Consider the following 14,247-nt stretch of genomic DNA (forward strand, 5'->3'; position numbering starts at 1 on the left):
TATTGCTCCAGCCCCTCCTCACCCCCATTTTTCAAAAAGCTCCAATTTCTAAAAGCATTTAGAACCTAAGATCTGGACACCAGAGGCATGGTGTTAGTTACCAGAATTCTCTCTCTCCAATATTTTATTTTGAAAGGTAATTGCAATGAGGATCTGCAAACTTCTTATGAGCATCTTTCACAACTATGGTAAATACCAATCCAGGAAATCAACACGGGTGCAAAAGCACACAGTTTATTTAGATTTCACCAGCTACTCACACACCGAGAGAGAGAGAGAAAGAGAGAGAGAAAGAGAGAGAGAGAGAGAGAGAGAGAGAGAGAGAGAGAAGTTTGGTGCAATTCTTATCACAGGTGCAGTTTCATGTCACAACCACTATACACTATAGCCAGGAATGAACTAAAACATGGTCGAAGACTCCCTCCTGTGTGCTGCTTCATAAAAGCTACTTTCAAACTCCCTGCCTCAAACTCCTAGCGACCACTGATTTGTTTTCTATAAATATTATTTCATAAATGTCATATAATGGAATCAAGTGGCAAACATGCACACACACGCATGCAACACACATATATTTGAGACACCCTTTTCCCACGAAGCATCATTTTCTTGAGGTTCATTCAAGCTGTTGCTTGAACTAATAGTCTGGTCCCTTTTCTCATAGAATACCATTTTACAGTTTATTGGATTCTATCTGCATTGATGTTCATTTAAGCAAATTTAAGGGTTTTGACAACTATGAATAAAACTACTATAAACATTTGTATGCATGTTTCTATGTGAAAATAATTTATTGTCTCTGGATTATAAGCCCAATTACTTTCTAAAAAAAGTGGTATTATTGAGAGGGCCAGAGTGATAGTACAGTGAGTAGGGCATATGCCTTGTATGTGGCTGACCATATGGTCCTTTGAGCACCGTGAGGAGTGATCCCTGAGCACAGAGCCAGAAGCACTGCCAGATGTGGCCCCAAAACAAATAAATAAAAGTGTTAATAAAGTATAACTGACATATAAAAAAAACCATATATATTTAACCTGTGTAACTGGTAAGTTTTAACCTGTCCGTATACCTGTAAAAAAAAAAAAACCCAAACTACAAGATGATTAAATCTATTCTTCTACATCAGAACATGCCATCTAGGGCCAGTGTGGTAGCTAGTGGGTAAGGTGCTTCTGGCTTCCATCCCTGGCTCCCTGAGCTCAGAGCCAGGAGTAAGCCTAAGCAAAGCCGAGTATGATCCTCCCACAAAAAAATGCACTCCAGCCCTTTGACCCAGTCCCTAGTAGGTTTTTATAGACTCCCCACCCCCATTTAATTAAATTTTAATACGGGGAACATTGGGCTGGAGCAATAGCACAGCGGGTAGGGCGTTTGCCTTACAAGTGGCCAACAAGGCTGACCTGAGTTGAGTTTGATTCCTTCGCTCCTCTCGGAGAGAGCCCTGCAAGCTACCGAGAGTATCTTGCCCGCACGGCAAAGCCTGGCAAGCTCCCCGTGGTCTATTCGATATGCCAAACACAGTAACAATTGTCACGATGGAGACGTTACTGGGCCCGCTTGAGCAAATTGATGAACAACGGGAGGACAGGGACAGTGACAGGGAACATTCTGCATATATAGATACTGTGACCTACTGCAGTATCTCCTGCTGCAGCAAGATTTACTCCCTTGGAGGAATAGTGCTCCCTTTGAGAATACATGCTCTCTAGCACAGGGCACTGAACTTAATCATCCTGCTCCTACCCCTCCCCTGGAATTTTAGCAGACAAAAAGAAAGCAGCCCTGGCACTTGATGCTCTGACCACCCTGCCCCCAATGCCCAGTGTTCCCACACCCCTCAGGGTCAATCGCCCGCTCTGGGAATCAGAGCTCTCCAGATGATTCTCCTGGAGGAACTCTAGCATTCTTGCCGTCCTACCCTCAAATACTGTTATTAATCTTAATGTATTTCAAAACGACAGTTTTCCTTTAATATTTTTGTACTGCCTGGACAGCATCTTAGAGAATATATTCTTTTGCAACTTTAAGACATTTTTTCTTTTCTGTTTTGGGCCATACCTAGCAGTGCTCAGGGGTTGCTCCTGGTGGGGTGGGGTGGTGAGGGGATGCCGGGGATCAAATCTGGGAATGGCTGTGTGCAGAGTAAATGCACCACCCACTGTACTATCTCTCTGGATCCACTACTTGTTATTTATTTATTTGGCTCAACAGTATTTTGTCTTACCTGGATGAATGCGCAGACCTAAGGTCTCGCATTATACTGCTGTGTGGTAGCATGACTTTGCCCTGCCAGTAGGGCACAGCCAGAAGTTTTCCAACTCTTTTCCTTTTTTTTTTTTTTGAGGAGGGGGTAAGCATTTATTTAAGGGAAAGAAAGAGTAGCACAGACACGCCCACCAACATGGGGAGTGGTGGTGGTGGGGCCCAAGGGGAAAGCAATCCTAAAGATTCATTGCGCACATATGCAAGCCTTTTACCTCGACATGATTTTATGAGAACTGCTGGTCATAAACGGAGTCATCTTTAAATGAACTCAGTAGCACCAATTTCCCCCCCTAATTGCACACACCAATTTGTCTGCTGTAGAGAAAAGTGCATTGAGTTGCTGTTAATCCAGATTCTCCTGGCACTTAATTCTATCTCGATTTTGTCTATCTCCTAGGTGTGAAATAGATTCTCACGGTGATTTTAATTTCTATTCCCTTGACTGAAAATGAGGAGCGGCATCTGTATCAGCTTTCTGGTGTGGTTACAACGTAACACCATGGTCTGGTTGGCTTATACATCAGGAATTTTTTTGACTTCCATTATAGCTCTAGAGACGGGAAGTTTAAGATGCATCAGGAGAGGGCTGGCCCCTCTAGGGGTGCTCTCCCTGGCCTGCAGACGGCCATCCTCCCGGAGTCTTCCCCTAGTCGCCTCTGGGCAGGTCCGTGCTCTGCAATCTCTTACAAGGCCTGGACTACAGACCCAAGGGCTTCCTCCCCCGTGATCTAACTAAAGCCTTACTTGTAGAGTTGGAGAGAGAATACTGTGGCTAAGGAGCTGGACTTCATGCAGCCGACCGCGATTTGATCCCTGGCACCTGAACACTGCCGCGAGGGATCCCTGAGCATAGAGATCCAGGATCGAGCCCCTGAGCACAGCCGGGTTTGCCTTAGATGTTTGGGTTTATTTCTGGACTTTCAATTTTATTTCACCAGCAGCCGAAATATCTATTTCTAGAACAATATTGATTTTTTTTGGGGGGGGGTGGGCCACACCTGAGGTTCCCTGCTTTATGTCAGCACCTCGTGGTGCTCAGAGGAACTAATTCCGGGGCTGGACCCAGGCCTCCTGCTCCAGCCTGCCGACCTCCCTGGGTTACTCAGTGTGGTGCTGACTATCTGGGCCCCTTGGGAGCTCCACAAAAGAGCTGGGTTTTCCATGTCGATGGTACTGAAATTTTGAGAGAGACTGCACCAAATCTGTAAATTTGAGGAATTTAGAGATTATGAAATAATCCGATCCATAAGAAAGCAATGCCATTTACTCAGATCTTTAATTTGTTCCGGTGCTGCTTCATAGCTTTCAATGTACAAGTCTTTTATCCCCTGGGCTAATTCACAGATATTTTATTCCTTGGATGATACCATATAGTTGGATTTGTTTTCTTAATTTGAATTTAGCTCATTCATTGATAAATCATTTTTGTTTGTTTGTAGGGCAACACCTGGCAGTCCTCAGGGCGTACTCCTGGCTCAGTATTCAGGGATCACTCCTGTCAGGGCTTCGGGGACCCTATCTGGTCCCGGGGATTGAACCTGGGTCAGCTGTGTACAAAGCAAGCACCTTCACCTTACCCACTATATGAGATAGTAGCCTCCAAAGATGTGGAGCAGGGTGATGGGCACTGGAGCAGGAAAAACCTGACCTTGCAAACGGCCCTGAAGTGAAACCTCGCAAGAGGGAGTAACTGGGCAGAGATAGCAAAACAGGGCGCCTGCATCATGTGGCTGGCCTTGAGCCTCACTGGAGCCCCTAGCCACATATGCCTGAAACGCAGAAACCATCATGTATGCCTTAAGCAAGTCATCCTAACTGCAACATGTAGCCTTGAAGGGGATTGGACCAGGGACAAAGATGATAGGCCAAAAGTGTTGAGAGAAAAAGATGATAGGCCAAAAGTGTGGAGCTCTGGGGGCTGGAGCAATAGCAGAGCAGGTAGGGTGTTTGCCTTGCATGCGGCCAACCCGGGTTCGATTCCCAGCATCCCCATATGGTTCCCTGAGCACCGCCAGGAGTGATTCCTGAGTGCAGAGCCAGGAGTAACCCCTGTGCATAGTTGGGTGTGACCCAAAAAGCAAAAAACAAAACAAAACAAAACACAAAAGTGTTAAGCTCTAAGCTCTATGTCCTGTAAGCCAAGACTCTCTATAAAAATGTGTGTATTTGGCAATAAAGTGAGCTGTGATCAACTGTTCCCGGACGGGTTTCTCCATGTGCTCGTCCTCCTTTACCCCATGGCCAGGCTCCTGCCTGACCCAGTGCGCAATGTGTCCAGGCATGTTGGGGATAACTGTTCCCCAACATGAAGTCAAAAGATTTTTTTTTGAACAGCTTTTTCTGTTGTTAACACCTGGCAATGCTCAGGGTTAGTGCTTGGGGGACCATATGGGATGCTGAGATAGAACCTGGGTTGGACAAGGTAAGTGTCCTGCCTACAGTACTCTCTCTCTCCAGACCCCAAAGTCATGATTTTTAATTCTGATCATATAGCTGCATGTTTTAGTGAAATTAATTAGCTCCAGTATTTTCTTTCTGGGGGTGTATTTGATGGGATTTTCTCTTTATGTCATGTCATCTGCAAATACAGACTAATTTTATTTCCTTCTTTTCAGTCTGAAAAATCTTCTGTTTCTTTGTCCTGCCTAATTGCTATCACTAGGATTTCCAATACAAATGTGAGCAGCAATGGTAAAAAGAGGGGATCCTTGTCTTGTTCCTGATTTTGTGGGGGGAAGACTTTAGTCTTTCACCATTGAGGATATTGTCTGAAGGCTCTTCATAAATGTTCTTTGCCAGTAAAGCTCTTTTCTATTCCTCAACTTTTACTGTTTTGAATTCTGTAAAATGCTTTCCCATTGTCTTTTGAGATGATCATGTTCTTCCTTCTTACACCCTTTATTTTCTAAGTTTACTTTTTTTGGTAAGCCTTCAAGGTGTTATGAATGACAGTTTAATTTCTAAAGAAACAGAGAACACTGCAATCTTCTGAAACATTAAAATGAGTTTTGCTACTCACTGGCAGAAATTTTCAGACGCATATAGAAAGCAAGCAGACATAAAGTACAAGGCCAGCAGAACTACCTTTGGGTTTATTATCCTAGAGAAAGTTATCTGTGATGATATCAGCTTCAGTTACATATACAAAGCATTTTATAAAATATTAAGGAGCAAAGCAAGCTCCATAAATAATTAAACAAAAGCGTCTTTCCCCTTGGGGGATATGACTGAGAGAACCATACTATTTACTTTGTGTTGGTATAAATGACCTCCCTTAATACATGCAGTTACAATTTAGAGATGCATGTGTTGAGGGGTGGGGTGATGAGCCCCTTCAACAGAGGCAAAGTAAACATGGTGTACAACTTAAAATCTAGATTTTGAGTCTTCCTTTTGACTTATCACCTCACTAGACTGCTCTCCGCAGCATCAGTTCTTTGTAACAGAGAAGCATATGGCACACAAGGTGTGAGCTCTCCTGGTACCTGGAACAAAGAGCACATCTAGTTCCAACACACTTATTAAACTTTGATTCCTACTCCTCTGAGCTACACAGAAGAGTATCTCAGGAGATCTTTATTTCTCATCCCCAAGGAGCAAGTTACTCAGGTGAATGCAAGCAAGGGAAAAAAAAAAAACTTAAGTTTTTAAGAGTCCAGACCAATTTATACATTTTAAATTCATTTCCCGAACTGAATATATGATAAGAAGGTAAAAGAGTCTAGTGGTGGAGCACGGAGAGGGTCAGGGGGTGTGTGTGCGTGTGGATTCAGGTAGACCACAGAAGTTCTCTCAACAAAATGAACCTGGTAGTATCAGATTTGGAGGATGGGTTCAAACATCTAGAAGACTGTTAAATACTGTGCAAAATGGCAGCTACTTTTAAAGACTATCAACTTCCCATCGTATAAGGTGAATACTGTATCAAATCTAGCTTTTTGAAAGCTTTGAAAAATCTCGATATTTCAAAGATCTAGATGAAGTGAACTTCTTTGATAAAATTGGAATAGACAAAGGCTGGAGGGCAGACCCAGGGACATGTGAGGCACACACCTGTCCGGGTTTGATCCCCAGCACCATAAGGCCACCCCGCCCCCTCACCTCTCTGGGTGCAGTGTGAGAAGCCGAAGCAGTTGCAGGGCCGGAGCAGTAGCGCATCCTCAGGGCCTTGCGTGGAACTGGATGGCCAGCTCCATGCCCCAGGGCCCCTGAGCACTGCTTAGGAGACGCCCCACCTCCTCAACTGGAATGAGTGCAATAAAACAAAGTGAAATTTCTAATAAAATTAGAATGAGAAACATTGCCCCATATATGAACCCATGACTGGGAATCAAAAAACTTAAGCTTAAATTATTCATGGGTTAATGAAAGAGCAAAAAGCAGCAGAAACAGCAAAAAAGCACAGTATGTCACAGAATGCACTTAAGGCAGAAAGAGGCATTTTTTTAAGGCTTAAATTGATTTACATGAAAATAAGGAATGCTTAAAGTATAGGATCCAACAGAAAAAGAACCTGGAAAGCCAGTAAAAAAACACAAATGTTATAAAGTAGGAAGAAATAATGAATATGCAGACAGAAATTAAGGAACTAAAGCAACATTGAGAAGCACAAAAACTGGGTCTTGGAAAAGATTAATAAAAACAATCTGTAAGTCGGGAAATAAGAGAAACCACAAATATTATAAATAAACAGGGAGAAAACTACAGGGGTAAGCCAAGTTTATACAAACTAAAAAAATCACGAAATATCATGAACAAAAGGGAGAATTGACTAAGAAAGCATAAGTTAATAAATCAATCACTTCTTGATTTTAGAGGCTTTATTTTTGTTTTCTGTTTCTGGGCCACACCCGGCAGTCAGTGCTCAGGGCTTACTGCTGGCTCTGCACTCAGGGATCACTCCTGGAGGTGCGCTGGGAACCATATGGGATACTGGGGATCGAACTTGGGTCCACTACATGTAAGTCAAGTGCCCCATCCATGGAATTACTGCTCTCGCTCCAATATTCTCTCATGAAAAATTTCCAACATGCATATATTAAGAATTTCACCGAAACCACCATCTACCCAGCACTGAAGACACTCCAAAATGGAGGAGTTTGTTGTTGTCCACCCCCCTCCCCCACCACTCTCACTCAGGTCCTACTCTTGTCGCTTGGGAGAACACCTGGGTGCCTCAGCTGAGCCCGGGATGGCCTTATAAAGATGACAGGACAAGTGCCTTAATCCCGTTCTACCTCCCTGGACAGCCAATGAGAATTTTTACTCCACTTGCTATCACGTGACTATCCCATATCCTCTCTTCCATATGTTAATTCTTTTATTCTGAATCTTGAGGGCAAAAGATACGAGGACACAGAAATATGACAGGACTTCAAAACGCCAGGTTAGTAATCTTTCTATTTCTTTACCAGCATTTAAAATGGTTTTCTGAAAACATATAAAAGACCCAAAACAAAAGAAAAACCAGAGCTGGACTCTAGTGCACTGAGCACTTCTCAGGAGAAGTGGGCATGGCTCCTCCCGTGTCCAAGCGCTGGGCCGTCGTGAGAGGGAACGTCATTCCTTTCTGAACAATTCCTCAGCTATCGCCTGGTTCCCATCTCCCTGCCAATATAGAGCATCTGACTGCTGCAGCTTTCTGAAACAGCAGTTATAAAAGAAAGACATTTTTATAAAGGCATTTATTTGGCCTGGAAACACGTAACATTTACTAATCACAGAAACGAATTATCTTTTAAAGGGCAGTTCCTTATACTGGGGAAAAAGTTTCATCTGTGGCATCCAGAAGAAAAAGCGCTGTCATTTCTTGTCTTCTTTGTACAAAGTGTTCATGCCAGCAAAATAGACGGGTCTCAATGTTTTTTCATGAAAAGGTTACTGCCCAGAAATGCCAACATAATGAATGTAGGGTTAATTAAAAAAATAAAGCCCACAGAATTCATTTCTCTATTGATTATATAAAATGCTACTTTCCCCTTTGTGTCACACTTGCTCTTTCACAATCACAGATCACCGCATCAACCCCTGGTTCAAACGGAATACGTTCCAATTCCATGGGAGATGAAAGAAAACTCTTTCAAAACCATTCTTCTCAAAAATGACATACAGGCTGATCCACATCCCATAACCGCTGCCAGGTAAGCTCATTTATTGGTCCAGCTTCATAGACTCTATATTAAATCTCATCAACGGATCATCAAGGCACAGAAAGTCATGGGTACATGGGCTCCCGGCAGAGAATTCTGGACCTCCCTTAGGAAGTGTGTGTGTGTGTGTGTGTGTGTGTGGGGAGAGGGGAATCCCAGCGCTGTCAAAGCCCCCAGCAGCTCCCACCGTGCCAACAGGTTGGAATACTGAATGCATGAACAAATGCATCATGAATAACCTTGTAAACCACAGTGTTTAAAGGGAGCAAAAAGTATCCCAATGAACAGAAACTTTCTCAAAGAAGAAATCCGAATGGATTTGATGGCTCTGGCAATGAACCAATATCCTGAGTTACCCTGGACTATTATCTCTCTCTCTCTCTCTGCTTTTCATGCAAACTTATCAAGGAGATCAAGGAGAACAGAAAATCCTCTAGCTTCATTAGAAAGAAAACTGTTTCCAGGAAACTTGTCTTTGAAAACATTCTTTGAGAGACAGGGCAGGACCAAGACGGCCGGAAAAGCAATCCCTCTGCAAGCACCGTGCGGCATCAACACCACGAACGCATGAAAACTGAACAGAGGGCCTGGAGAAAAATTCACGGCTTAGGGAGATCCAAAGCCGTGTGACACAGAACTGAGGGCAGGTTCAGACTAAGGAGCACATCCCCTGGGTGCGGGGGAGGAGAAACAGGCTGAAAGGGCAATAGGACTTGTGAGTTAAGCTAAGTACTTCAGCTTCATGTCGGCACGCACTGAGTTGAAACAGACCTGCGTCTTGCTGAACCCAACACAACCCAGCTGGGGGGCAGCCGCTCCTGAGGTCAGTGGGCCTGGACTCTTGGCCAGACCTGGACAGGCTCCTTCCCTGAGTGGACAGAGTCCTATCCCATAAAGGCTTATGCTGGGCTACTTTCTGAGTGTGATTTAACGCAACTCAGCTTTGTATTTCAGTGTGCTGAGTCAAAAAGAGTCTTGAGGCGGGTTAAACCCACTGAAGGGTGTGGTCCCAGGTGGCCGGATAGGGTGCAGCTAACCTGAGGTGAATGCCTTAATCCTTTATAGTCAAATAATTTAAATTTAAGTAATCCTTAAATTTAATCCACCAGGTATGGCCCCAAATCCAAACAAACATAAAAACCAATCAGGGATGGCGATACATGTATCACTAGAACAGATTTCAAGCTAAAGAAAGTAGTAACACAGGGACAGAGCGATAATACAATGGGGAGGGCATCTGCCTTGCACGCGGCCAACCAAGGTTTGATCCCTGGCATCCCATATGGTCCCCTGAGCACTGCCAGGAGTGATTCCTGAGTGCAGAGCCAGGAGTAACCCCTGAGTCTCTCAATAATATAGAGAGACAAAAACAAGGAAATGGTATCAAAGGACGACAAATGCTTAACATCTGTACAAAACTGAGATTACCACGCGTTGTGGGAGAGGACAAGGAGGTGGACTGTAGGAGACATGGGGACAGTGGTCGAGAGTCCGGGGCATTCTGCCCAAGCAGATGAAGGTGCAGTAACTTCCCACATCAAAACTATAGACATTAACATCACTGTAAGTGTGTTACCAAAACTACAGTAAAATGTTTTATATAAAAGCTTAAGATTCCCTCATTTGATGGGTATCTGATCATTGTTAATTGAAACCAAAGCACAAAAAATTGTAAATCTACAACTGTAAAAAAAAATAAAATAAAATAAAGGGAAAAAAAAAGATTCCCTCATTCTTCTACTGTTACTGTTCCTTCATTTTATTTGTATGCAGAGACATTTTAGATTCCAAAATGGGTGACACCACGTATTTCATCAGAGGCAACTTACTTTGCTGGAGGTTTCTAATAGAAACTGGAATGTGTTCTGCACAGCCTGGCATGTCTCCAGCTCAGTACGGGTGAAGGCTATTAAGTAATCCTTGAGGTGATCATATACATTCCCATCAAGAACCTATAAAAGAGTAAAGGAGAACAAATTATGTCACAAAGACCTACTGTCTACAGAGCAAGTTCCAGGTTAAATATTTATTAATAATAAATGTATAGGGCCGGAGAGATAGTACAGCAAATAGGTAGCATTTGCCTTGCATGTGGCTGACGCCAGCTGGATCCCCGGCATCCCACATGGTCCCCAGAGCACCACCAGGCGTGATTCCTGAGTGCAGAACCTGGAGTAAGCCCTGACCACAGCTAAGTGTGACCCCAAAACAACAACAAAAATGAATAAAGGATATGTATTGCTATGTGAAGGTAAATACAAAAAATACTGATTTCAATCCACTGAAAATAGGTAAAATCCTTTGTTGGGAATAGAATGAAACTGGAGGAAATAATGGTTGGCTATGATCTTTGCATGTCTGGTTATTAGCTGCATCAATTTCTGTAATCACTTTGTAACAGACAAAGAGTGAGTCTTAAATGAAATAAGAGACACGAAAGGAGCCAACAACAAACACAAATCGCCCATTTTCCTTCCTTATCCACTGGTGATAGGATATCACTAGTATACTCTTACTTCAGGATATTTAGGAAAACAAGGTAGAAAGTGTTTTTTAAAGGTGTGTCCACATAAGGCTCAACCTGTAACAACCTGTTAGTGATGTCTTACACAAGGCCTTCATGTCTCCAGAGTGAGAAACAACAATCTTCACACACTGTCTTCCAAGGAAACTGTTTTGGATCCTCTTTAGTGGTTTATTCATAACAAGCAATACAAAATAAATTATGTAGGATCTGCCTTTGGGGCAGGCTTGTGCGGTAGTGGGAAAATTGGAAATAATGGAAGTGGGAAGGTTATAATGGTGATAGGATTGGTGTTGGGATATTGAATGTAATAAATTATTGAACAACTTTGTAAAAATAAAATTAAAAAAACAAAAGTGTCAAATTCCTTTTTTGGGGGGAACAGCAATGTGATATCTATGAAGAGTTTATTTTTCTCTATTAAGAGATTTTAAACTTTTCATTGTTTAAGCATTTAGAGGAAGGCTCTCAAAAGGAAAAGAGAAAATGACTAATCATTTGAGAATGATTACGCTTTTACCTGCTGAGTAAAACAGATACAACCACCAAAATAGAAACAGAAAACTGAAGACGACAAAGTATATATCAAATAAATTTTGGGCTAAAAATGCGGAACAGGGCCAGAGAGATGGTACAGTGGGTAAGCACTTGCCTTGCACGCGGTTATTCTGGGCTTGATCCCTGGCACCCCACATGGTCCCGAGGCACTGCCAGGAGTAACCCCTGAGCACAGCCAAGTGTGGCCCCCAAACAAAACGGAACAAATTAAGAACAGCTGGAGCCAGCTCTCTGGAAAGAAAGATGGCGGCTGCACGGGAGCCTTGTGGACAGCAGGTATGAGCCGGGGGTGTGGGGGCGACTAAAACCTCATGGGAAGGGGGGCGTTCCGGTCCGTCCTTCACGCCCTACCGAGGCCACCAGTTGCCCCCCACGAGCGGCTCTCCGGCACGGCCACGACTCCAGAGCACAGAAACCAATCTCTTAACTATCTAACTTTTAATAGAAATACTTCCAGGGTTAATAAGTAAAATAGCAGAAATCCAAAACCATCATTTAATTCTTAGGACCCAGCTGTGGAAAGCAAATCATTTCACAACGCTTTTTCAGCATGTCTGATTTGGGGGGGGGGCGCGTAAACTCTAAATAATAATGGTGCATCTTTTATCGAAACAATGAATCTAGTCAAAGTAGATAGAGTGTTAACTAGAACTCATCTGCCTCACAGGAACTGGGAGGGGTGGGAGGTGGGGTTCTATTGGGGTTCGCGGTTAAAAATAAGTATTGGTAAAGGGAAATGTGTTTGATATTTACATGACCGAGACCTAAACCTGAAAGCTCTGTAACTTTTCCCACAGTGATTCAATAAATAAATAAATTATTTAAAAAAAAAAAAAGAACAGCTGGAGCCAGAGAGATAGTACAGGGGGTGGGTGCTTGACTTGCATGTGCTGACCCAGGTATGACGTCTGGAGCCCCAAAGAGTCCTTGAGTCTGCTAGGAATGAGTGAGTGCAGAGCTAGGAGTAAGCCCTCAGCACTAATGGGCACTGTCCCCAAACAAAACAAAAACAATAAAAAACCAAAGCACACACATACACAATGCAAAACAGGGTTGGAGAGACAGTACAGGGCCATGTGGCCAACCCATGATCAATCCCTGGCACCACATATGAGCTTCCAGGAGTGACTCCTGAGCACAGAGGCAGGAGTAGGCCCTGAGCACTGACAGGTGCGCCCAGCCACCTCCCCAATGAAAAATCAAAGAAAGAAGAAAAAAAAACATAGAACGTACACATTAGCAACAATTATGGGAAACATATTCATAATAAAATAATCATAAAAGACTGTGGAGTCTAGATAATGAAAGGAGATAAACACTGAAATAAAATTCATACACAAATCACCTATTTAACTTGTATTTACTTATTTAAAAATTCTTTTTTACTGAGATTCTGGGCTTTACAATACTGATAATAATGGTTTCTCATGCATAAGTGGTTTCTCTCCCCGACTTCAAATTGTGTCCATTAGTTCTCCCATTGTTACCTTTGGACCTTTGTTGCTGCCTTGCTGTGAATCATTAAGTCTTATACAAATTTAACTATTTTAAAGTTGACAACTCTGGGCTGGAGTGACAACACAGCGGATAGGGCGTCTGCCTTGCAAGTGGCCAACACGGCCGACCCGAGTTTGATTCCTCCGCCCCTCTCAGAGAGTCTGGCAAGCTACCAAGAGTATCTCACCTACACGGCATTCGATATGCCAAACACAGTAACAACTGTCACAATGGAGACGTTACTGGGCCCGCTCAAGCAAATCGATGGAACAACGGGAGGACAGTGACAGTGACAGTGAAAGCTGACAACTCAGTGGCTGCTTAGTACCCTGGCCCTGTTGTGAAACCAGCACTACTATCTCACTCCAGGACAACTGTGTCACCCCCAAAGAAATCCTACACCAATTATTTGGCCATTCACTTTTTTTTTCTCCCTTTGGCAGTCACTAATCTACTGCCTACCTTCTATAGATTTTAAACATTTCAAGCGGATGCATGTAATATTTGACCTTATGTGCCAGTTTCTGTTGCCTGGCCTGTTTTCAGGGTTTCTCAGTGTATTAGCACTTCCTTTCTTCTTATCTATTGGAGAGCCATCTACATATGTCCATTCATTAACTGATGAACATGTGAGTCACTTCCACTCTGAGGTGTTATGGGTACTGCTGCTATAAACTATTGTGTACATGTTTTTGTTTGAACAATTCCAATTCTCTAGGGTATATACTTTCTAGGGGATTGCTGGGCTCATAGATTGCTATGGCAATTCTATGACTATTTAAGGAAATACCAATTTTTTTCCCAAAGCAACTGCACTATTCACCTACTGTGTCACTGTATAATTTTCCTGCATCTTTGTTAACATTTGATAGTTTCTTTCTCTCTCTCTTTTTTAAAAAATTATTCAAGTCAATCTATTGGTATCCCTTTGAGGTTTTAATTTCCATTTCTCTAATGACTAATGATGCTGAACGTCTTTTCACATGCTGGTTAGTCATTTATGCTTTTCTTTGGAGGAATGTCTATTCAAGTCCTTCACAAATTTTTTTACTTCATCTTTTTGTTGGTTTCAAGTTCTTCATCTTATGAATTCTATCTCCATGTAAACAGATTTTTCAAATATATTTTGGGGCTTTTTGATACTATTTTTCTATTTGGAGGCATCTTTTCAATTTTCCAGTGCGCTTTGATGCATAAAGAATATGCTTTAACTTTAATAAATAATTTAGATATTTTCCTTTTGTGATTTGA

General features: G+C 42.7%; 1 protein-coding gene across 3 annotated transcripts in view; it reads right to left on the minus strand.

Moving 5' to 3' along the window:
- FCHSD2 (FCH and double SH3 domains 2) overlaps positions 1–14,247 on the minus strand; it is a 365,756-nt gene that overhangs the window by 180,328 nt on the left and 171,181 nt on the right. For all 3 annotated transcript variants that reach the window (XM_056116009.1, XM_056116008.1, XM_056116010.1), the window contains exon 9: positions 10,247–10,369. In XM_056116009.1, the coding sequence (XP_055971984.1) occupies positions 10,247–10,369 (123 nt within the window). The remainder of the gene's footprint in view (positions 1–10,246; positions 10,370–14,247) is intronic.

This window comes from Sorex fumeus, unplaced genomic scaffold (assembly GCF_029834395.1).
Source record: "Sorex fumeus unplaced genomic scaffold, SorFum_2.1 ptg000030l, whole genome shotgun sequence".
Lineage (NCBI taxonomy): Eukaryota > Metazoa > Chordata > Mammalia > Eulipotyphla > Soricidae > Sorex > Sorex fumeus.